At 41.6% G+C, this 25,316-nt stretch overlaps 1 protein-coding gene and 1 non-coding gene across 2 annotated transcripts; one reads left to right on the top strand and one right to left on the bottom strand.

Moving 5' to 3' along the window:
• Positions 1 to 4,863: 4,863 nt before the first annotated feature.
• On the bottom strand, positions 4,864 to 4,935 carry trnac-gca (transfer RNA cysteine (anticodon GCA)). The gene has a single exon. It is a non-coding gene; the product is annotated as a tRNA-Cys (tRNA).
• Positions 4,936 to 11,945: 7,010 nt separating this feature from the next.
• lfng (LFNG O-fucosylpeptide 3-beta-N-acetylglucosaminyltransferase) lies at positions 11,946 to 19,720 on the top strand. Its single transcript, XM_071470950.1, has 8 exons — positions 11,946 to 12,497; positions 16,541 to 16,589; positions 16,798 to 16,900; positions 16,991 to 17,144; positions 17,256 to 17,341; positions 17,639 to 17,804; positions 17,896 to 17,981; positions 18,083 to 19,720. The coding sequence occupies exons 1-8, from the start codon at positions 12,093 to 12,095 to the stop codon at positions 18,147 to 18,149; spliced, it is 1,116 nt and encodes a 371-aa protein (XP_071327051.1). The 5' UTR covers positions 11,946 to 12,092; the 3' UTR covers positions 18,150 to 19,720.
• The last annotated feature ends 5,596 nt before the right edge of the window (positions 19,721 to 25,316 follow it).

The raw sequence follows: 25,316 nt of genomic DNA, 5'->3' as shown, positions 1-25,316 counted from the left end.
TACATTCAGCCTTTGATTAAGGAGCACAGTTATGCATGGATGACTTCCTCCAAGGTGCCTGGAGGTTGTGGGAAAGGGCCAGTGAGTGGGTGTGGCCTCGGTCAGGGGGCCGTTCCTGCCTCAGTGAATGGACTACACAGACCTTAATGATACTAAGCTGAGCCCAGTTGAGCAGGGGACAGGGGGCGTTGGCTCACTGTAGATCACATGACCACGACTGTCAGAAACATGATGGTACAGACAAGTTTTAACTACATGTACTGTATGTGTGTGTGTGTGTGTGTGGTTTTAAAGAGACATGTAACCTAAATAAAACATATTCACACATCGCACAAATATGGACATATAAATACAAACACACACAGAGCTCCTCAATGAGCTCTCACACTGACTATAATCATATAAGATTATATAACCTACTGTCATTGGTGGACCAGAGGAGCTCTTTTAAATATTCAGAAACACATTATTATTTTTACTCCACTTTGATCTGGTACTTCTTGCATTTATGTCTTTGTAAACCACTTTTTATTTTACTTTTGAAAAATGCCGTATACAGTATTAAAAAATCTATAGTGTAACATTGTTCACCAGCAGTTTGCTATCAAATGTTGTTGAGTCAAGTTTGTAACAGGATCAAGATTCCTGAGAGTTAGACTTTTTGAAAATGTCTGCTTTTCTTGTCCAGACTGCGATGAGAAACTAGTGTTTGTCACTGACAAGGAAAACCTCCTTTCATGAGGAGCACTACGTCTTCGGAGCAGATTGGAGGCCGCAGTGAGTCACTATTGGAAAGTGACAAGACGGCTATCTAGTTAGTGTGCTAACTCCTGTAGAAGAAATATCTGTAGAATAGTGATAAGAGACAAAATTAAATGTTAGTGTTGCTTCACATCTATAGACAGCTCTTGACGAGTTAAGGAATGAAGGCTGATGCTGAACTGTTTTTTCTAGAATGGTTAGTAAACAGCTACCAATGCTAATGCTGGCTATGTAGCAATAGCAAAACTTACAAATAGGTTCTTTAAAAGTTCTTAAAATTACATTTAGTCCTTCTGAAAAATCCCCCAAAAATCCAGAATCTACAAATATGCATATTCATTTTTAATTTTTTTTCCATTTTTCTTCATATTTTTTATTTTGAAAGTTTAACTAAAAGACGCAACTGAAACATCTTTTCTCAGTGTATATGTGCACTGGAGGTTTCAAGTTTCTACATCACACTTGTGTTAGCCGCATAACGGACCATGACTGGCTTCAAAACCAGATGTAATGACAAACGTGTCGTATTAAACGTTATATTACATTTAAAGTGAGCGCAGAGAAACTTTCCCCTCCAACAGATGAATACAAAAACACTGCACATGCATCATTCTGCACAGGGATGTAAAAATAGCAAAACTAATTTTTGACTGGAGGGGGACTTTGAAGAACCGCTTTAATTAACTTTGGAGCAAAAATAAATGACAGGAATAAGGCCAAAAGCAAGAATAACATATTAATCATCTGCCTACAGTCAGAGTTCAAATTCCTGATTACATCAACATCATCAACATGAAGATCCACACTATGGTTAGTTGCCAGAAACAGGCTCAACAGTCCAGGGTCTGGTCCTGGAGCAGGGACAGGGGGCTGATCTGGGGTCAGGGCTGTTTATGCCCAGCTTGATCTCAGCACATCTGTGTGCAGTGTGAGGGCACGGCCACAGACAGCCTCCTGTTAAACAGTGCGATTAGTGAGGCGCCTGTATGGAGGCCTGTGAGGATGAGTGGTCGGCTGCCTTCTGAAGGAGACTAATACAAGAGCGCAGGCAGGGAGGAGCACCTTCCATCCGTCTCCTCAAAGACTGGCAGACCATGAGATTTAACACCTAGCCCTGTTTGGGGTGCAGTCTTCCAGAAGTGAAAATTACATTTAATCAAATGATAATTCTGGGTTCATACTTGTAAAGTATGTAGATACATCTGAGAATAAATGCAGTCTGGCGTGTAGTAAGTGTGCAGGGTGAACCTTACACTCTTCACGTGATTTCTCCTGACATCTGTAACATGATCTTGTCTATCCCAGTCATGTTGTGCAGCATTCGGATCGCAGCCTAACCTGCTCCTGTCATGGACGTCTCCCATGGGAAATCAAAAGGCTTGTAAGTAGTGCTAATGCTACAGTTTCCCATGGATACTACAAGAGCTAAAAGGCACTGATACTCAGAGGTCAGCAAAGAATCATGTTTCTGGCACTAATCTGCAGAAATGATTCACTCATTTTAGAAGTCATGGTGTGAGCAGGTAAGGAGCACATTTACAGTTTGAAATTAATTTGGGGAAAAAAATGCCAATGTGCTAAATCCCTATTCTTTTCATGAGCTCCTGACAGTAGAACAAGGACTCTGCTAATCCATTTAATATGAGAGGATCAGCCCAGTTGGACCCACCACAAGGGATAAACCGCTGCTCTGTGGGATGGAAGCTGCTCTTGTTCCCCGGCTGGAGCTGGGCCAAGGCCGGTGCCAGAAATTAATCCCAGTGACAAACAGAATGGATTCCCTCAGCTGACCAGGTTGGACAGTCTGGGAAGAAGGTGTGTGTGGGTGTGTGTGTGTGTGTGTGTGCCAGTGGAGTCCTGACAGGTGGTATTTTAAATATATGCCATGTGGCAACCCTTGCTTGGCCTTCATCCTTTAATACGAAGTCCTCCTGCTATCATTTAACACCAGCTCCCCTGAATTTAATAGCAATTAACGGATCATGAAAATAAAGCTGAAAAAATTATGAGAGATCACAGAAAAATTACAAGTCCTGGATTTACAACAATGTAAAGCAAGCCCTGCAGGCTTGTGAGTTTAAAGGAATAGTTCAACATTTTAGGAAAGAACTTTATTCGCTTTCTTGCCAAGATCTAGAAGATAAGTTTGATACAACTCTCATATCTGTGCGTTAAAAATGTCACCAGGACCAGCAGCAGGTTAGCTTAGCGTAGCACAAAGACTGGAAATAGAGGGAAACAGTTAGCCTGGCTCTGTCCAAAGATGACAAAATCATCCTACCAGCACCTGTAAAGCTTAATAATTAACTGAAGAGAAAATGAGATTTTATTGATTCGCAGGGGGATATTAGAGACACAAGTACAGATAAATAAAGGAAAATAAATAACTAAATGAAATAAAGTCAAAATTGCCAGGCAAGAAATATACATATAGTACCCAGTCTAGAAATTAGTTAGCTTTAGTGGTGCTGGTAGGTTTTGAACAGAGCCAGGCCAGCTGCTTCGCGGTCCTCATGCTAAGCTAAGCTAACCAGCTGCTGGCAGAAGCTTATTTATCACACAGACATGAGTGTGGTTCCGATATTCGCATCAGCAAGAAAGTGAATAAGCATATCTCCCAAAAAATGTCAAAGACAGCCTCAACAAGAACTTGATGCTAATTTGTACCTTCTCACATTTACAGACAAAGGGAAAAAAATCAGTTCTATATATATCATCTTAAGCATTGTATGTTCAACCAATTACCAGAGTGTCTTCAACAATTAGCCAGGATTTACTATATTGTCTCACACTGTTTTCACATGGGAGTAAAGTAATTTAGCTGCCACAGTCACATCTGCTTTTCATTGTCATGGCTCCTTAATTTGTCTGGCCCCTCATGTCGCTGTATATCACCCTGCTCCCTGCAGAGCTTGCTCTAGGTAAACAATAACCCATGACTGAACTTTGCCACGCCACATTAAAAAAAAAAACCCCAAAAAAAACCTGAACTAAAAATCCTCTCGAGTCATAAAAACAACAAGTAAAAGGTTGAAATATCATAGACTGTGAAACTGAGACGGACTAATCTTTCTAGTTGCTAATAGACCTCTGGATGCAGAGCAAACACTCATTGAAATCCTAAATAGCAACAGATGTGAAGTAGCATAAAGTATACTGTATATGGTTGACCTATATTGCAGTATCTGGGGAGAATATTGTGATAAAGCTCATTGCAAATATGGACATATTACGCAAGTAATACATATGGACTAAATGTGCAAGTATTTAGTTTGTTCCTGATGGAGAAGTTTCCTCGCAGCCTGTTGGGAGATAAGAAGGTTCGGTCATTTATTAAACAGATCAAGTAACCAGACCACAGGGAGTCTCCTCGCCTTTTTACCCAAGGTCACATGACCACTAGTAATGTAAATAAAGGAATCACACAAATCATACTGCAGGAGCTTTTTACAACAGAATCAGTTGCTTTGGAGGCGATCAATATGTTATATTTAACAGGAACTGGAGAGCTAAGCTGTGTGTTTTTAATTTCACATTGTGAATGAAACAACATGAGAAAACGCACACACACTTTGACATTTAGGTTAGTCAGTGAAGAGGACGTACTAAGGATTAGGAAGAGATCAGAATATGACACAGGGCAAATAATGCAAAACTAATCAAAAATCACAATGTTATCATATATAACACATCACAGCCACATTAAAATAGCAGAGGTCAAAAATAGAAAATAACATAAAGTACATTAAAGGCAAATGTATCGATCACTCAATTTAAAAAAAAAAGCTGTGATATGCAGATTTTTGCAGTGATTTCACTGTATTTTCCCTGCAGTGTAGTAAAAAGTAAAACATTCCCCTGTGACATAGTGAAATATGAGTTACCAGGTACTGGTACTTCAGCACTCGTGTACAGTAGTCAAGCACATGTATTTTCATGGTTATTGGTTAAGATTGTTAAGTAGTTTTGCACTTTACCAGCATGCAGAGGGAACATCTTTACCTTAGTGACACTTTCTCAATGAATGTTTTCATAATTCAGTTCAATGATTTTTCCTTTTGTCATACTATTCTGACATAGTCATTTCTAATATATAAGGGAAGGGGGCATCCGGATTTGAACCGGAGACCTCTTGATCTGCAGTCAAATGCTCTACCACTGAGCTATACCCCCTCATGTTCCAGTTTTGGAAACCACATGGAGATGATAAGACATTGTGCGATACCTTTTCAACTTCTTTTCTTTCAGGTTGTCATTGCATATATTCTACAATCTGACTCAAATCATTTTCTCTGAGGCTGTTACCACATCTGTAGACTCTCAGATCTCTATGGAAGCCCATTTCGACCAGGAAAAGAGAAAAAAAAAAAAAAACAAGAAAGAAAAAAAAAGTAATCATAAGTAAACATTTTGACTTCCTAAGTATTAATACACTTATTAAGTATTAGTATGTTTTCATTAAGAACACCAAGTTATGAGATAGAAAATCTAAATTTAGACTTAAGTAAAAAAAAAGTTAAACTTATGAGAATAAAAGCCCAGAGTTATAAGATAAAATGTCAAGATTTTAATTTTGAATAATTAAAACAATGTCATGAATATGTCATGACTATTTTTTAATCAGAAAGAGTCTTCCATAGTTTTCCTTCCGGAAAAAGAGAGAAGTTACACAATGTGTGCAATGTGTGTAACACCCACATAACACTCCCTGTAACCTCAGCAGTTTCCCACCAGAGCCTCTCGCCGCAGCTCCGCTCTGCCTGCCGTCCCGTGAGAGTCTGACACATCAGACTGCTCTGTCATTTTCACAGTATCAGATCCCACAGCCCTATTCTTCCACCATAATACACACAGATCATATCTCTGCACCTCTTCAAGTTCCACAACAGAGAGCCCTCCCTGAAACACTGGTGAGAAAGGACACAACAAATAGGAAACCATGCCAATCTCCCCCATCATTCATAATTCAGGCTGTCCAATGCATTTTTTTTTTTTTTTGTGAGGAGCCACACAGTTGTGGGGCTGTAAAGACTAGACTAGACTACAGTCCTCCCAATTTAATGTGTCAGTCATTTGAAGTTCCCACAACAACAAGAGCCGGCACAAAGAGAGAGTGCTGGGAAGCATTAGGCTGACAGAGTGGAAGTAGGCCAGGAGCAGGGGGTGACGAGCAGGTCTGAACAGTTATGCAAATAGCTTGTGTTCGCCTGGTTATGGAGAGGACAGTAAAAGGGAACAATTATGGAAGTGAGGTTCAGGGGGGGGGGGCACTTTAAAATAGGACATCTACCAGCAGCCATGAGTTTCCTGTTTTCGTTGGATATGCAGTGATGTGTTTTTCTCCTCTGCAGCAAAAAATCTCTCTTGCTTCACAGCAAGGTTTGTTTATTTAGCCAAGAAACTGAGAATAAACTTTATCGCTACTGATACGTCCTATAAAAAGAATCAAGAGTCAACAACTAACTCTGACACGACTTTACTCTTATGTATAATGTGACTACAGGGAAAAACAGATCATATTACACACACCATCTCTGCTACGGCTCACACATTTGACATATTTAAATAAGAAAGAACCTGATGAGGGGACACAACAAACACTTAAAAGTACCTCAATGACTCTAGTGTCTTTTTTTGTCTGCTGGACCTCCCCATTGGACGTCCCAGCAAGGTAGCGACAGGCCATACACAAAAAGAGGCTGTTTGTGAAAATGGCCTTTTACTCCAACACAAGGGACCTTTTCATAGGTTTGTTTTTGGTCATACAACCACCATCTTCCTCCCCTCTTAACATTTACATTATAATATGGAAATAACTCAAAGCTGTCAACAGCTTTTAGAGTTCCCTTGAGTTGAGTATTTGCCTCATGAGTTTATTGGGCTCTTAGTGGAAATATAAACCTGAAGGGTCTCCAGTGAATATTTAGTTTCCAGTAACAATACGTAGCTTTGTGCAGTATAGAGACGTCCAAGCTGGTGGGGCAGAAATAATACTGGTATATGACGAAAACCGATCTGATATTGGCTGATGTTTCTGAGTGACCCACAAATGATCACAAATAAAAGATGGTTTATGTGTTGTATTACTGAACAGAAGAAATTGTGGTCAACATGTCCAGGCCCCGCAGCGAGTTACCTGACATGTTATCTGTTAGCTCCTGGACTACCATTTACAGTTTGATATATTTTTGTGACATTTTTAAGATAAACAAATGCAGGAAATGTTCCTCAACAAATAAAGGAACACTGCTTAACTTGATCAAAATTGTTATTATATGTATTTTTATGGTCACGATGACACCAGCAGTAGAAAATAACTTACTGTAAATACAAATTTGAGATACATCCATTTAATGCTGCTTCTAGTCCACAACATTTATTTGACAGCTTCAGTTATTTTACAATTGATACTGAATTTACACTCAAAACATGTCAGCTGTTAAAAATATATTGCAATGTTATAAACTAAACCACTGAACAGTAAATAAAATGCTTTAAACTATGTCAACCATGACCGCTTACATCAGTAAAATGCTGCCTACATATATATGTGTACTTAATAATAAAGAAGTTAGTTCATATCTAATACTATATCACTCACATGGGAAATCAGTAAGACGTCCAGGCACTTTTATTTTGATACACTGATACATTTTGCTGATATTACTCACATATTTTTTTATGAAGTGTCCAATGCAGTGTACTTAAATTTGAATATTTTTTAATTTAGTATTTCTACTTTTATTTAAGGATCTGAATACTACTCCACCATGATGCCATGAAATACCATACCAGTGTTGATACACAAGACAGAAAGAGGAAGATCTGCACAGCTTTTTACATTGTCATTATTTGTCTCACCTGAAGGAGGTCCATGTGTTGCAACGGAAAACGCTCCCTGCAGATCAATAAAAACAGGTTTTCTTTGTTTCTTTAGCAGCTGTAGCATTCTCAGCTGTGGTCCTTGGAGAGTTTCCACTAATGTTGCATGAGGAAGAAAACTGAAATCGAGGTCTGAGGAGGACGCCTTGTCCCCTGGCTCTCACTTCTGGTGTGACCTGTGGTTCCATCAGAGCTAGTGTGTCCAATAAATGGGAAAATAAACACAACCGCAGACTCATCCCACCACCCAGCTCTCATCTAAGGATCCTCAGAGTGTAGTCTTATTCCATATATAGCAATTGTTCACGCAACTCTTGTAGTCAACACTAACCTTCATCGTGGTTAGTACTGTTTTCATTAGTATTAAGAAAAGAAACAACCAGAACTTATCTTAACATGTATTAAAGACGCCCAGAAAGAGTCCATCTTGTTTGTTTTCTTCTAACTACAAAGAAACAGTCTGGAGTGTGGATGGATTACCAAATGGGCATACTGGGCACAGGCACAGGGGGCCTGAGAGGTCAGGGAGCCTGGGGGCCAGAACTTCTGCATGAAGTGACTGTTAATGTTTGAGAGTCAGAGCTCAGTTAAAAGACACAAAGTGACTGCAAAGAGACACAAAAGGACCACAAAAAGAAATAAAACGACAAAAAAGAGACAAAACAACCATAAAGACATAAAGAGGAGGGGTGGGGAACCTTTTACCTGTCTGCTCAGGGGCCTATTTTCTCATAATCCATCCATGCTCTGGAGGGTTTTAACCCCATGAAGGTATGAGATATAAGTTAATATTAAGGAGAAGTAGCCTAAATGATTCTTTTTAAGAAAATATAGTGCTGCAGGGATGACGTATATTGTAGGCTGACCTGGAATATTCTAAACTCTCTGACAAACAAAAGTTTATGATACTTACATGTTTTGTTCAGCAGGACAACCTTCACAAATGAACACTTTTATGATTTTTTTAAGCCTAAATACAATCACCAGAGGTAAAAAGCCAATGTTAGGCTATAAAACCAACTACACCACAGTTGCATGACTTTAACGTCACCACCACTAAATTTCTAACTTGTAGTTTGATTAAGCGCTGACCGTTTCTACAAAAGCCTTTCCTCTTACAAAGTTAGTAATAGTTTGCAAAAGAGCGAGTATAAGTAGATCAGTTTTCACCTTTGGAGTGATGACGTTTAATGTCCCTGACAATCTCTGTAATCTCATTAAGACACTTGTTAGCAACCACCCTTTTTTTAGAGACGTAACACCTTAAAGAAATCACGACTGGGGTATTTTTTTTATTTATTTCATGTTGTAGAATAAAATGTGAAAATGTCTTAACCACAGACCTTATTTTAGCCTTACAACTGAAAACTCAGACTTCGGGAGAAGTGAAAATTTTAACTAATTTCCAGGTTTTAGGACTTATTCCTGCAGCACTCTATAATCCAGGGTCCTGAGTATGGAGTGCCCTCGCACAGCAGCATCTCAGATTATAATGTAAAGGAATGGACTGGACTGGAATTCAGTGGACGCATATTTGAATCAGTCACTTATAAACAAAAGCTTCAAACAGCAGAAACATCCAGTGAACCACCCTTCGGAATATAAAACAAAATGAGGTAAAAAAAAATAAACAGACACATTATGAGTTGAGAAGAATGATGTGGCTCTGAGCTAATGTCTTCCATGTTGTGCTGGGGTTTTTTTTTTTTTTTCAACAAGTTGAATATACATAAACTATACAGAGTATCAAGTTATAGCTGACATCCCCCAGAGCTGAGTGTGCACATGTGTTTCCAGTTTTTGTGTTGTTAATCAACAAATAAAAGGAGATACTTTTTTTTTTTTTTTAACTTTTTGGACAGTTGTGGGATGGTCACAGAGATACAGGATGTGTCTTCATACAAGTTCACTGGGATTCGTTACCTGCTGCATTGCACGGGCATCATATATAATCATTGTCATCCGAGCAGGAACTCTAAATATCAGGCCTTTAATTTTACCATCCAACTGAGGCTTCTCCAGCGACTCATCCCCCGACATGCTGGTACAATCAGACAGAAAATCAAACACACTGGTGTTTAAATGTGGGTTTGTGGGCACTATGTTGAGGAAGTGGGCTTGTCTGAAGAAACTGGATTTAATCTCTGGTATTAAGCGGTAATGTTAGATGGGGGGAGAGGAGGAGAGAGGGGGTCGAATCAAAGATGAGATGGAGTTGTGGGGAGATTTCAAACGGGACGATGAAGTTTTTTTCTAGAGGAGGCAAAGAGCTGAAATATACTGGGTAATTAAGGGGAGATTAGAGCTAATACAAAGGGACAACTTTACACTTTCGCTTGTCATTTTAAACAACTGACATTGTTTTCACCAAAAGTCCAAAAGACCAAATAGAGTTTCTTGAGGTGGAATGAAGTCTTTACAAGCCCAGCAGAAAGAGGCAGCTCATCCACTGATCCTCAGAGTGTCGTCTTATTTCATATGTACTGTAGTCAACACTAACCTTCATCGTGGTTAGTATTGTTTTCATTAGTATTGAGAAAAGAAACAACCAGAACTTATCTTAACATGTATTAAAGATGCTCAGAAAGAGTCCATCTTGTTTGTTTTCTTCTAACTACAAAGAAAGAGGGGTCTCTGGAGTGTGGATGGATTACCAAATGGGCATACTGGGCACAGGCACAGGGGGCCTGAGAGGTCAGGGAGCCTGGGGGCCAGAACTTCTGCATGAAGTGACTGTTAATGTTTGAGAGTCAGAGCTCAGTTAAAAGACACAAAGTGACCATAAAGAGATGGAAAATTACCACAAACAGACACAAAATTACCAAAAAGAGACAAAAAAAATGACCAAAGAGATGCAAAACAACCACAAAGACTTTCATCATTTGTGGTCTTTTTGTGTCTTTTTCAGTTTGGGGGTCCCATACAGAGGGGGTGGGGAGGCTTTTACCTGTCTCTGCCCTGGGGCCTATTTTCTCATAATCCATCCAGACTCTGGAGAGTTTTAACTCTCAAACAATGCATGCTGGGAAGTCTGTTAGTGTGCTAATCTTGTTTCTCTAGAGGTTTGATTGAACTCTCGGTAGTTCATTTATTCACCTCAGTTTAATTAAGTTGATTATTGAATGAAAGATTAATCCATTTGAAATTAATACAAATTTGGCAACACTTAACTTTACATCCTCCTATGTAGCATTTTAAACCAGTATATATATATATTTATTAACTGGTTTACAGCCTGTGATGTGCGTGAGTCCGGCAGAGAGAGGCGGTTAATCGAAGAAGAATGAAGGCCACAGAGACAACCCCCTCTGCCTGGTTTCTTATACTCGCTTTTAAATGCCTTTCTGTGCACACTTTTAAAAGGTGAACAAAAGGCCTCAACAGAAGCAACAAAGCAGAGACATAACTTATGTCCTGTGTGTCCCAGAATCAAAACGAACACCTGCCGTGGAAAACAAACTTGTCCTGGTGCAAACGCTCTGGAACGACACATTTGTGATGCTGCAAGTAAAGACAGAGGAAGTTAACCATAGAGGTGGTGAAAACTTACTATGAAGGGTATGATTGAGACAACAGTCACTTTTTGGGAGTTTGTCCAAATGTGAGTTAAAATCTTCTACGTGACATTCTCTGATGTTGTGCTTGACTTAAATGTTTGTCTTCATGCCTCGGATGTAATTCATATTTGACAAAAGAGATAAATTTGGTTCCAATCTTGCACCAAAGCAAGACTAGACGTTAATTTGTTACTAAACTAAATGCGGTGGCCGCCGGGTGGTGGGTGTTTCTGAGGCCCCAAGCAGCTGCAGGTTTAAAATGTCCAAATGGAAGTCATGTCTTTTGGTCAGCGTCCCAGCACCAGAAGGCACTCAGATGTTAGAGCCAGAATTTGAATAACAAGTGTTCAGGAATGACCAACTGTTTGGAGTCCCCACAAGGTCAGCGAGGAACAATAGAGCCTGTTTCTCTGGTGAACACCCGGCTCAGGCTCACACTCGGCTGAGTTTAAATAACTTACCTTAAAGGAAAAAAAAAAAAAAAAAAGGAGATAAGTGAGTCACAGTGGGAATGATGCAGTTTTTCTCCAGGTGCAGTTTGAAACACACCTTTCCTCTTGACCACCTGCTGCTTTGTTTTCTCGGGGTCAACCTTTTCCTTGTGTTGTCTGTCAAAGCCAAACTGAACACGCAGAGCTATGGCCACGCCCCATTTTTGCGTCACTGACTATCAAGCTGCATTCAAGGACCTCCCATGAGGCGTGGTCAGCATGCAAGCTTATATATGTCCCCTCCAAACGACGCACTTGTTCACTCCTCAGTGATACGCGCAGACGGACCTACAATTTAACCTGTTGAGTTTTATTGAGAGAAAAAAAAAAAAAACATATGGACTTTGCATTGGAGATTCGCACCGCTTCATAGTTTCTAGTCGTTGTTTAGGTTTGAATCATGCTGAAGAATAACGGGAGGAAAACAGCCATCTCCGTAGCCAGCACGGCGGGTCTCTGCCTGCTGCTGCTCCTGGTGGCCGTGCAGCATCACCGGGGCCAGGTGGACGAGGAGGCGGGCGGAGAGGACAACGGGACGCGCTCTCTTCTCCAAGACGCCGCGCAGGGAGAGGAGCCGGAGGACGCCCCGGTTAAGAAAGGATTCTCGGCGTACTTCACCAAGCTGACCCGCGGGCGGAGGGAGGTGGAGAAGCCCGCAGGCACCTCCGCGTCCGCCGCCGAGCCGCCTCCAGCTGAGGACATCAGCGCCGATGACATCTTCATCGCTGTGAAGACCACCAAGAAGTTCCACAAGTCCAGACTGAACCTGCTCCTGGACACATGGATCTCAAGGAACATGCAACAGGTAAAGGAAAAGCGCGAAATGAATTCTTGGTATTATTCATGTATTATTCATTTGGTCTTTTTTTTTTTTTTTAACCTGCTGTGCATGCACAAGCTGGAAGTTTAGGCTTCAGGAAATGAGTTGCTGGTTTGTGGACTGACACCATTGTTGCTGAGCCTGTGCTGCACAGCTGAACAATAAGGCAGTGGAGTCCACATGCAGGTGATGCGTGTTTGATGGCTGCTTACAGTGCTGCATTGTTCCCCCTGTCACCAGATGACACAGTGAAGTAGCCACACAGCCCCTGTTAACCATGCTGAATTTCCTCGGCTCTGTCACTTTTTATTCTCCTCTGAGTGATGTCCCTGAGAACGGAGGGAGCAGTTTCAGGACTCCCTCTTCTCCCTCTTTCAGCCCCCCTCTCTCCCCTCTCTCTATTATTCCTCCTCTTTTTGGGTGTCCCTGTGAATGCCCCTGGTGCAATGGATGCTTCACAGCACCGAGTCCAGCGCTGTCCCCCTTCCAGGACTAACAAAGCGTCTTTCTGAAGGGGGAAGAAAAGCTTTCCCAGCCCCTTGTCTCCCCTCTCTCCATGGGAACGTGGGAGCTGAGTCTGGGTCAAGCTCACTGGAGGGATGGGAAAACGGGGGCTTCGTTAAGAGGATGCCTGGGACAAAGGGGTGCATCTATAGGCAAGTTTGTGCTGGGAAGTAGCACGCTGAGAACCAAGCTCCTTTAGGGGGTGCACCCCCGGCTATAGTGTGTAGAAAGCAGAGGCTAGTCAAAGTGATTTTATCCTGCACCTAGGGGTGTCACATGTGCTTTTCCAAAAGTCCTTTTAATTTGCTGCAGGCTCACTCTTTCAAACCTTGTCTCTTTAATCCCACGCACCAGGGAAGTTTGAGGAGAGGAGTCTTCCTTGAGATGTGTTTAATGTCAGGAGAATAGTAATAATAACAGGCTGTCACAATCACTTAGACAGTAATTACCTGCATAGCTCTGGTTAATATCCAAGCCAGGCCTTTATCATCTGCTTATAAGTGAACCGATTGTGCTAATTGGTCGTAATTACAGTGCTGCATGATGTTAGTTAACCCATCTGACAGAGTTAACAGCAGGGCTTACAGGCAGGCAGCTGGCGGGTGATTGCGTGGACAAAAAGGGACAGAGGGAGCACCACAATGCAGGAGGGAGTTCCTGGAGGACGGGTGCCAGGTGGTCGGGACAGACCGAACAAAGGGCGGCCTTAATGCCAGCCATATGATGCTCTGAGTTCCCACCATGTACATATGGCCATCGTCAGTGCTCAGGTTCAGATTCTCACGCTCAGCTGATGAACATCTGTGCAGTTTGGGTCACGTTTGTAGCTGCGAGCACGAGAGCTAAAAGTGTTATTAGGGCAAAAGCAAGTAGATATTAGGAGACTCTCTTTTTGTGTTCTCATGCAGATCTGCTGCTGTTTACATGAAGAGCAGGCAGGGTAGATTATCTCTCTGATAGCTGTGTTGACACAATAGTGTCTCTGGATCTTCGTCATCTTTGAGCCCATTCAGAACATAAATAGCATTTTATTTTTTTGGAAATGCATCATCTTGGTAAATGGGCACCCTTTGTCACAAAATCCATTAAGTGACTGTGAATTGGTGCGTTTGAAACAGAAACTCTCTTTTTATACATACAGTACCCTTTCCTGTTTTCTATTATTTCCCCTTTCTTCACATCGGAACAATGCAGCATCATAGTGGGAGAGGGGGGTTTCAAACAAAAGAACAAAAAGGATCTTCTCCACACAATCCAAACCACCAGTTTAAAGTTTAAAACGAAAAAATTTAGAGGATCTAAACCCTCCTCCCTCTTCCTCTTCTTCTCCGTTTCCTGCATTGATTTGTAAAAGTGGCACGTAGTAGCTGCTCTTTATCAAAGCCTAGATTCCTCTTGCGAGTGTCTGGACAGCTGGCACCAACATCTTCATGGTGGTGTGCCATGCATTCCTCTCTTAAGAGTGCGATAATTGGCCAGCGCTCCCAACAATGAGCGCTTTTAGTATTAAGGGGGAGAAAAACCTTTGGCGCCGTATTTGAGTGAATTAAATGGCTGCACAGTGAAGCAGTAAAGTACAAGTGGTTGGGTGTCATTCAAAAGGACGGCCGGTTGTTAAAAATCTGTGCCTGCTGTTTTAGAAGACAACTTTTTGCCATTTACTTCTGCTGGTTTCCAAAGGCTAATAAAAGAAAAGTGTTGAAAATGCTTTGAATGTGTGGGACAGAAGGGGGATGCAGTCAGGGTGGAGGTGGTGGATGGAAGGAGGGGAGCCTGATGCCCTTCCTTCCGCCGAAGCTGGAGACAGCCAGCCAGGCACCACGTTCAGCTCAGACAGGGCCGTGCCAGGCCTTCCTGTGGTCAAGAGTGGAGCCCCCTCCTCACCCCCCTCTTTGCTCTCATCTCCCTTCTCTCCTCACCCCGAGCCCCCTCGCCTCTTATCTCTGCTTCACACAGCCATTTATTCTTTCTCTTTGATTTTTTAAAAAAGTTTTTTGTATGAATTAGTATTCCATGAAAGTAACTGTTCTTTTTTAGTTTCACTTAAGAAACAAAAGACAGAAGGAGAAAAAACCTTCCCCGGGAGGTTTCTCTTTAGTTAACTCCTGCAGCTGTATGCAAATGCTGGCAAACATATTTAGAATTTACCCAGTAAAGACTTTACCCAGCATGAAAACTCACAGCATTGTTCTATTCAAGAGGCTCCGGCCGTGTATGTGGCCCAGAGGGGGGAGGAGGCAGGATAGGGGGGTGAAGAGGGGGTAAAATGGCCACACACGGTTTTCGATTTACTAATCAGCAGTGAGATTCCATCTCCCACCCCCCACCCACCACCCCCCACCACCCACCCTTCTTCCCTTCCCCTCCCTCCCTCTCTTTCTGTCAGTGCCCTGGCAGCTCTGGCAGCTGCCTCAGTGATTAGGCTGTCTATTCAAGGGGCTTTAAAAGCAAACAGCGCCAGCCTCTGATCCCTTCACCAGTGAAACCACCACCCTTCCTCAAACAAATACAGGATCATGCCTTTAGCATCGAGCAGCATCTGCTCAGTTTTGTTCCAAAAAAACAGTTTGAGCAGCCTTTTTTCTGGGCAGAAAAAAAGAAAACTGGAGTAGAAAGATGTGCTTTAAAGCCTCTTTGTAGATGCGGATCACAAGTCGCAACAAGGGTAGCAACCTTGCAGGGATGTAGACAGTGAGGGTTACAAAGGCAGCAAGACCTGGCGTGTAGAGACACGTGGCGTAGATAAGGCAGCGTGATGTTCGGCAGGTGCTGCCTCACCTGAGGTGAAGAGTAAACAGACCACTGGCGGTTACACAGCCCAGGGCTGCAGCTTTTTCATCATCACTATTCACCAGCTTGCACCTGCTCAGTGTGAGCTATCACAAAGAGGAGTCTAATCTTACCCTGCCTCTTTAAAGTGTGTTCCTGTGAGGTGCCCTTTGTTGTTAACTCCTTTTATGACTAACTGCTACATTTAACAAGCGCCCGCAGCCTCGTGGTTTGATTCTTTCACCCTGTCAGTCCTGCAGCAGCGAGGAGACAGAGAAGTGAGTCGGTGGTTTATCAGATCTGTGTTGACTGTGACATTTCTGTGGTTCAGTTTTAGCCGTATTCAACATGTTGAAGCCCGGCAGCAGGTCCAGCAGAGTGCAGGGGCTCAGCCGGGGGATGGGATACACGAATGGGGTGTGTGTGGGGGCGGACAGTCTGCCTCCTCCTTTGTTCTATGTCTGGGATGCTTCGGGGCGGCTGCATAGTTGCCATGGAGAGAGTGAAACGCAGGACAAAAGGCCTTTATTAGAGCAGGGGGTTGTTTAACTCAGTGTGTTTTCCACTGCATAAAAGACATGTTGATTGATGCTAATCACACCGGGCTTCATAGGAGGACGAAGGGGCTTTGGACACACTGTTGAATTTGATCGTGTGACCACTTTCACATGATCAGCCAAACCAAAGTGGTTGTGATTTGGTGGGTTTAAAGACCACGTCCACTCATCTGTGATTTTCCCCGTGTTTCTTCACAGACTTACATCTTCACAGACGGAGAAGATGAGGAGCTGAAGAAAAAAATTGGTGAGTTTTACGAGGGGGAACTTCATCTTGGGAACACGGATGCACATTGTTCTAGTTGGAAAGGAGCCAACTGTGAATTTATGACAAACCAAATTATATTTTAAAGGCCATAAAAATTCAGCTTTGGGCATTTTACCTCAGTGAAAGATGGTAATCAAATACAAAGAGTCTCCATTGATGATACCAACTATTTTCATTGTCACCACAGGGAGTCACGCAATCAACACCAACTGCTCCGCAGCCCACAGCCGACAAGCTCTGTCTTGCAAGATGGCGGTGGAATATGACAAGTTCATAGAGTCTGGGAAAAAGTGAGTATCACTTATACTCCATGTCTATTTAAATGGTGATTGTTGCACTGGTCTCAATATCTCAGGATCTAATGATTCTTCTGCTCTAAGGTGGTTCTGTCATGTTGACGATGACAACTACGTGAATGTTCGGACTCTGGTGAAGCACCTGTCCCTGTACCCCCACACCCAGGACATGTACATCGGAAAACCCAGTCTGGACCGGCCCATAGAGGCCACAGAGAGGCTGGGCGACAATAAGATGGTATGTAGAAGAGTCTTCTTTTTATTAACATAATATTTCAAGGTCATACTCTCAGGTTATTTCTCAGATAATACTGTACATTAACACACACTTTTCTGTCTCCTCTTATAGAAACCAGTCAACTTCTGGTTTGCTACTGGAGGAGCAGGCTTCTGCGTGAGCCGGGGTCTGGCACTGAAGATGAGCCCGTGGGCCAGGTAAGATTCAGATACACTTACACACACTGTTTTATTATTTTACTGCAGAGGATGAAAATGACAAACAATGTCCCATTTTGGGAAATATGCTTGTTTGCTTTTCAAAATAAAACCATCACTGCCAAGCGTATTCCTTTAACATCATTGTAAGACATACCTGGAAAATGATCTTGCTGTCATTCAGTTAAGTTTGAGCACAACTGTGGTTCATCACAACCTTCATGTACAGGCTATGTGTTTTAAAATGCTGGATCCCTACATACTGCTATTACTGACCAGGTGTCTCTGTCTTTCCAGTGGCGGCCACTTCATGAACACAGCAGAGAAAATCCGTCTGCCCGACGACTGCACCATCGGCTACATCATAGAGTCGGTTCTGGGGGTCCCACTGACCCGCAGCAACCTGTTCCACTCCCACCTGGAGAACCTGCAACAGGTGCAGAGATCTGAGATTTACAAGCAGGTGAGAAACTCAAATGATCCTTTATTCTCTACACTCTCTGGAGCTCTGTCTCTTTTCAATGTCGCTCATGTTTTTGCTGTAATTCTTCCAGATCACCCTCAGTTATGGGATGTTTGAAAACAAGAGCAATATCATCAATTTGAAAGGGGCTTTTACTGTGGAGGAGGATCCATCCAGGTGAGAGATCTGTCTGGATTTAATGACATATCACAGGTTTAATCTCAGTGTTAGCGCATTTCCACAAATCTCACACAAACTCTCTGTTCTCTTTCTTCCAGGTTCAAGTCTGTGCACTGTCTCCTGTATCCAGACACCCCATGGTGTCCACCTCAGGTTGCCTTTTAGGGCGATCGCTCCTTTCTCATCCTCGTCCCCGTCGTGCCTCGGTATCTGAAAGGCTCAAGGGGACCAGTGTTTGGTATTAGACCGTGCGGCTGCTGTTGCTGCAGTGGTGCACGGTCTTTGATAGTTTTACTGGGCTGCTGTGCGGCCCGCCTCGGGACTATTTCTTCCTGTCCAGAGCCAGGACCTCCCCCCTCATAATGCTCGGGTGGAGGATTCCAGCGCTCAACAGGAAGTAGCTTTCAGCGTTAAGCTTTGCAGGCAATCATTTGAGCTTTGTGATGTATATGTTGCTTGTAAATGTATCTGCAATTCTCATAGAATGTATTGTCATATATTCAAGCCTTTTTGCCAGCTTTACATTAACTTTTTTTTTTTTTGCTTTCAAAAATGCAAAGCCATTCAGGTCTATGGGCTTTTTTTTTGGCTTTTATTACATATAATTGGCTTTTTTTTGGTTTTGTTTAGCTCTCTTAATTCTGATGACTCCGGACAAACGATCCAATATGAAGATGTTGTGCTTTTAAGTTAACAGTATTATTTCTCCCACAAACCTGAGCTGGCAGTAGGCTGATTTCCAAAAGCATCCTTTGGTGATCTAATCTGAGGTATATCAGGACAAAGCACTTTTTGATATTTTTATTTGGTGAACTGACCTAATATTTACATCCTTTAATGATATGCCTCAGATTTGTGTCTAAACTAACAAAAAAAAATTAACCCCTCAAAATCTCAATATCTATTCATTCTAATGTATTTAATAACGCTCCTTGCATTTGTTACAATCAGGGAAAAACAATGAGTGGAAGAGATTTTGATTCGGGGTTACAATCAGCTTTTGAATTGCTTTGAAAGGATTTTGTTTTGTTTTTTTGGTTTGAAAATTGCACAGTTGAGTTTCAAAATGAGCTGATGTTTGCTCCTGAGAAGATTTTCACCTCTAAAGGTTCAACAGTGGAGAATTACTAACTTTAAGCTTGGGACAGAGAACCCAAAATAGCAAAGAGAAAGCATGGTATCTAAATAATAACCACATGTGTAACCTGAGCACAGTCTATAATAGTTTGCACAAAAGACTGATGAGCCTCTCTGTTATTATTACTATTATTGTTAACATGAATGTTCTATATTTACACATAATATTGGCTGGTTACTGTTGACGCCTGTGAGATGAAAACTTAGCAGGAGCAACATCGGTGTTTCCACATGGAGGTGTTTGTTCCCTCTGTGTCGTCTCTCACCCATATTGGGTTTCGCTGTACATCTTGATTACAGTATTGTGTACTGTGCCTTTTGTTTAAACGCCTAGCTATCGTATATGTTTAGAATGTAATTTCCCCCCTTCGTGGTTTACATACGCTTTTAATGACCCGGACATGATTTTTTTGTACTGCTTTGAAGTGTGTGACTAAATGACTGTGGTGTTTATTCTCCAGTATCTGGAGGGTTTTGAACAGTTCAGTCCCAATACCGGCTTCTCAGGGATTATGAGCTGATCGTGGTATCAACTACCATGGGACCCATGGTGGGACCTAAAACTTCGAATAAAAGTGCATAACCACTGAGAAACTTTACATATTTGGTTGTGTTTTTATTTTCCTGTCTTCCAAGTTCAAGATAATAAACGTTATAGAAATGGTTGATATGGAAACCAGAGGCAACTGAGAAACATGGAGAGAACAAGTTCAAGTACATTATTTCTGTGTTACTTTACTTCATACTTCTATCCCACTTCATTGCAGAGGTACTTTTTAATCCACTACATGTATTTGAGAGCTGTTGTTACTTGATACTTTGCAGATTAAAATTTCACACACAAAAACATAAGCTATAGACTAAAACGCTTTAAAACCCAATCCATTAGAATACATACAGTGTAATCATATATAGGCCTCATTACATTTCAGATGTCTACAGGTTGGTCACTAGTTATGTTTAAGAAACTACGTGAAATTCAAAAAACAGAACGCAGAAATATCCAGTATTTCACAAAAATAGAATGAATAGTTAATGTTGTTAAAACGAGCTTCACCTCAGCTGGCTACTACAATAAAATGAACAATCTTATTATGAAGGATCAAGTACATTTGACACTTCAATTCTTCTTCAATTCTTCAATTTTGAGAAATTTGCCTATTGACTTTCTTAACTAGAGTTAGTGTTAAATTAAAAGATTCATAGGCCTACCTCTTTCATGTGTACAGGAAGTATAAAGCTAGAGCCAGCAGCCAGCTAACTTAGCTTAGCATAAAGACTAAGGTAAATAAATCTACCATCACCTCTAAAGCTAAATAATTAAATCCCCCCATAATCCCCTTAGCTCAAAACCCCTCATAAAATGGCAAATTGTCCTTTTTGAACAGTTTTTGTACAAATAAACATGATTCCATATTTAAATTAATTTCTGAGCATTAGAAGTGTTGGCAGGCGGATTTTATTACAGTTGGAAAGAACCAGGCTTGAACTGACTTTGTTAGTTAAGAGTTATAGTGGTTAAAAAAAAGGGTATCAATTCAAAATCAATGGTAGGAAGTAACTAACTTCCTTTAAGCGCTTTAATTAAGTAAAATCAGATACTGCTGAATATGTCCACCAGGGATTGTGATGAATAGTTGCATTCAGAGTTCTCCAAAAACTGTAGATCTACGCCTCCAAAAACTGGAAACACATCTATGATCTCAGTGAATTTCAGGGGTGAATATTTGGTCTATAGATGCTGCCGCATGAGATATTCAATGCTGTGAAGAATTAAGTTCTGTCAGAAAGACAGAAGCCTCGCAACTTTTCTAATTATCAACATTTAATAGGAATAAAAAAAGATATTATCAGCCCTCCAGAGGCACATGCTGGCTGAACCCTGGCAGGCCTGTAGCTGAGGATCCATCACCAAAGGCCTCACATGGGAGACAAATTACTTGGCGCAAACATCCCCACCACAAACCATAATCACAGCTTTGCCTTCCAGAGATGTATAGTGGGAAAAACTGCAGCCTTTTATGTGTCTAAATCTCATGTTCAAACAGACATCAGTCATCTGCGCCCACTTTCTTCCCTCTGCTGACTCACAAAGTGTTTCCACTGAATCTGCGCAGAAGTTTCAAATCATACATTTGTATAAAATAAGAACAATCGAAGCCGTTTGATTGGTAGCTTTGCTCATTTCCTCAGTGGCAAATGGCCGACGAGCTTTTCTCAGCTTGTTAACAAGAAGAAGAGACAGATCCCTCCTCTGGCACTGCACCCATGGGAAAAGAGGGCATGTGGCTTAAGCGTAAAACTCTTGTATTATAAAATTGCCAAGCTGTGACTGCACAAACAGTAATCGGCTAAGCAGCAGTTTGATCTTCCCCTACAAGAGGTTTTTACATAAATAACAAATCATAAGAGTGTTGCTGTAATCTGTCCCTAATCTTTTTAAGATCAGACTCTCAAAACTGTCACATTTTCAAAGTCATAACCAAAGAGACGAGCACATGATCAACGCTACAGTGTTTTGTTTAATAAAAGGCATCTTTAATTCAGTAAGAGGTCTGCATGTGCAGCAGTGCAGTGAAAGGAAATAAAGTATGAGAGCTAAATTTGGCTAAACCCATTTCCTCCAGCTCATTTGTAATCCCTCCGAATCAGTAATCCTCCAAACACACCAGTCTGTCACATCTGTGAGCAACTCAGAATGAATGGCAGTCGTTATATGTGATTACTCTCCTTTGGTGGTTTCCCATTGTTTATCTTTCCTCAACATTTGCTATTGCAATTATGTCTGTTCCCATACCAGCAGCTGCAGCATAAGAAATACAGTGTGTTTTAAGTGTACGCCATTAGCATTTCAATTTACACCCTGAGCCGAGGCCAAGTTCTCAGCCTCACACACACACACACAGACGGTTTTCGGACGGAGGAAACAGTTTGGACACTCAATGTGGCAGCAAGCAGAAAATTTTCTGTTTCCTGTTTTTATACTGATTTAACTTTTGCTAATTGACTGTTTCCACTTTTTTGTGCTATGCTAACTTAACCGGCTGCATTTCAACATCATTACAAGACAGGACATGTCTTTAAATACGAGGGTCGGTATCATGACTGGAAATATAACTTGTGCAGCTTCTCCAAAAATCTGCTTTTAGACTGTAATTCCTGTAAAGCCGTTTTGCATATGTATGATGTGACAACAGGTAAGACATGACCAGAACACAAACATCCAACTGCAGACATCCACCCTCGACCACCTGCCTGTCAGCGCACTATGGTGAAATATGACTGGAGGCTGTTGCTGCGACTGATAATCTGCCACTGATAAGCGATCCAGTATCGAAAAGTGTCATCATGTCCTGTTTACAAAACAGGACATGATAGAGTGCCCGTATAACTCGGGTCTGTCTCGGTTTGAGTCATACTTGAGAAGAAAAGCTTTTTTCCTTCTCTCCCCCAGGGAGAAGCCAAATATACCAACAAGGAGTGTCTTGTCTGCCACCCATATAATGACCAAACAGTCTGAGCTGAAAGCAGTTAAGTGTTTTATGATCGCTGAGATGGGTGGCAGCCATTTCTGAATGAGAAACTGTTAAAAAAAAAAAAAAGTGGCAGAGCAGCGGCGGGGCCAGAGGGATGCACCCCCCACCTGGAATCAAGTTGGCCCTGGTTTGCCGTTAATCAAACGACCATGAAGAGATGCAAAATAATCACAGAGACACACAAAAAGACCACAAAATGACATCAGAGATGCAAAACAAGATGCAAAATGAATTAAAAATAAATGTAAAATGACCCACAAAGACACACAATGACTACAAGGTGACACAAAATAGCTAGAAAGCATCAAAGAAGTGACATGAAATCTTTCTGGAGTTTCACAAGAAGTTATTTTATGATTTATAAATGTTTACATTTCATTATGTTTCGTATGTAAGAACATCTGCAAAACAATGGATATCGAGGCTTCACACGTCTTAACAATGACATCATTTCAGCCCTGTCTTAAGGTGGAATGACAAGAAACACTCTTGTAAATCTGTTAACAGTTTGTACCCTGCTGATTGAAACGCAAACAACTGGGTGTGCTTTCTTGCACCTCCCGTAAGTGCTCTGAGTGGAACATGTGAAATTTCACAACACTGTAAAATCACTCTGTTTGTGTGAGTGAAAACCAAAACAGCAGCTCTAACTGCCAGTGACATGGAAAAGCCCAGAGTGGGAGGAGAGGGATTGGAGTGGATGTGGTGAGGTGTGGATGGCTGCCACAGAGGGACATTCCTCAGAGTGCAGGGGATTACAGAGACGCTGGCCGCTCGCACATTGCCTTCATGACTTTCCTTTGCAGTATCAGTCAGTCTCCAATTAACAGTCTGCATTGTCTGCAGGATTAGGAGCGGCGGGACAAGTCCCACTGGCCCACAGAGAGATCTCACAGCAACTGGCACAGGCCTTAATCCTGCTCAGTGTGAGCTCTAAAGTCAGACCAAGTGGGAGTTTGCTATAATCCAGGTATCACATATCCCTGCTGCAGAAGGACTTGAACTTTATAGTAAGCAGCACTTGAGTGGAGGACTTGAGGAATTTGGAGGAGGACCAGCGTTCCTTCTTTTTTCCTCTCAGTTGGAAGATGTGCTGCAGGAAATGAGTGATTTTCACATTAAGTGTTCAAATTCAGTTCATCCTGCCAGGCTCTGCATGAAAATAGTTGACTTCTGGGATTCATTTCAAAATTTAAAGGTTCATATTTTTTTAACACAGTGTCAGCTTTGTGAGGTCACACGTGTGTTTAAGGAGCATGAACAGTCTGACTTCATGTTGTACATTCAGGTCAGTCAGACTTAATCTCAGGGATATGAACTTCATTTATTGTGTAATATTCCTCAGCCTCATGCTGGTCGTTTGGAGAGAGGGTCAAAGTGACATTTACTTAACTGGCAAAATGAAAGTTATGCCACCACTATAATGAACATTCACAGAAAAAACTGTTAATTTCAGTGACTTTTTAAATTCAGTTTGTAAATGTTCATAATCTGTGCACCTGCCTTGGACAAAATAAAAAAAAAAAAGACAAAAACAGACAGATTACACCGGTGTAAAAATGTTTTACTAAGCAAAACTGTCAACTTTACAGTCACAAGACTAAAAACTAAACTTATCATTTAATCATACCCCTACATTAATGATGGTGATTTCAACTGGCAGATAACACTCACTCTTTTATACAGTAACATTATATTGTTATATTATATGAAGGTCATTTGCATTAAAGAAAAATTCATGAGTCATGGTGCTTTGCACAAATTCAAATCAGGATGCAAATGATGACGCACGTCTGACAGTGATATCTCATAACTTCTCAGTGATCTTATGGTAAAGAGACTGTGGTTCTAATCATTGCAACACACTTTGAGCAGACAAATAAAAGTTTCATCATCCTCATAAAAGTGCTTACAGACATTATGGCCATGTCTGAATCCCTCTTTCCTGTGTATAAACTCTGTTTCTGAGTGTTTGCCGTAACCCTGGTAATAAGGGTGCATATTATTTCCTGCATGAGCTGAGATAATGTGGTTAAAACTCTAACGTGGTTCGTTTTTGAGGTGGCGGTGAACCACCGGACTCAGAAGACTTTCAGATAACTTTCAAAGAACAGGAAGGAAAGGGAAGTGCTTTGAGAAAAGTCATGAAGCATCCCAGTGAGCAGGAGGCTCTCTGTGTGTGTGCAGTAAAAAAAAAAAAGGTGAGGAGAGGGATGACCAGACGGCTCCGTAAATCCTTCGCTGGGTACGTGCTCCCTCTGACTGGTCTGGCTGATGTGTACAAAGGAGGAGGTGAGGTGTGAATAACATGAGCACTGACTCCCGGGACACAGCTGCCTCCCTCTGAGCCCGGCCACAAAAGACACAAACCAGGCACCCTGTTTCCTTGACTCCCTTTAACTTGCAAGCAACAAAGAAGCAGGATTCCCTCCAGAAAACAGGACACAAAGATGATCACGCCCGGAGTTTGCAGTCATTATTCATCTACCTCATCTATCCTGCAATGACAAGCTGGACATGTTGAGAAATGGGAGGTAAAAGTGAAGCTGGGGTACTTTACTCTACAGAGGGAAATATTGAAAATAAATCAAAAATGTATGTGACAGGGCTTTGTTTTGTCTTCTTTCTTCTCCCATTAATCATCTCACAACTCCTTCAG

Source organism: Trachinotus anak, unplaced genomic scaffold (assembly GCF_046630095.1).
Source record: "Trachinotus anak isolate AG129_WGS33_773 ecotype Australia unplaced genomic scaffold, CSIRO_AGI_Tana_v1 ptg000003l, whole genome shotgun sequence".
Lineage (NCBI taxonomy): Eukaryota > Metazoa > Chordata > Actinopteri > Carangiformes > Carangidae > Trachinotus > Trachinotus anak.
Note: the sequence above shows the minus strand (reverse complement) of the source record. Positions and strands in the feature narration are given on the sequence as shown.

What these genes read in the sequence shown, in the direction of transcription:
- lfng (XM_071470950.1), top strand. Translation starts at nt 12,093, where the DNA reads ATGCTGAAGAATAACGGGAGGAAAACAGCCATCTCCGTAGCCAGCACG. An exon ending in GGAGCTGAAGAAAAAAATTG is followed by an intron (nt 16,590 to 16,797) that starts GTGAGTTTTACG and finishes TTGTCACCACAG; the next exon opens with GGAGTCACGCAATCAACACC. An exon ending in GGCTGGGCGACAATAAGATG is followed by an intron (nt 17,145 to 17,255) that starts GTATGTAGAAGA and finishes CTCCTCTTATAG; the next exon opens with AAACCAGTCAACTTCTGGTT.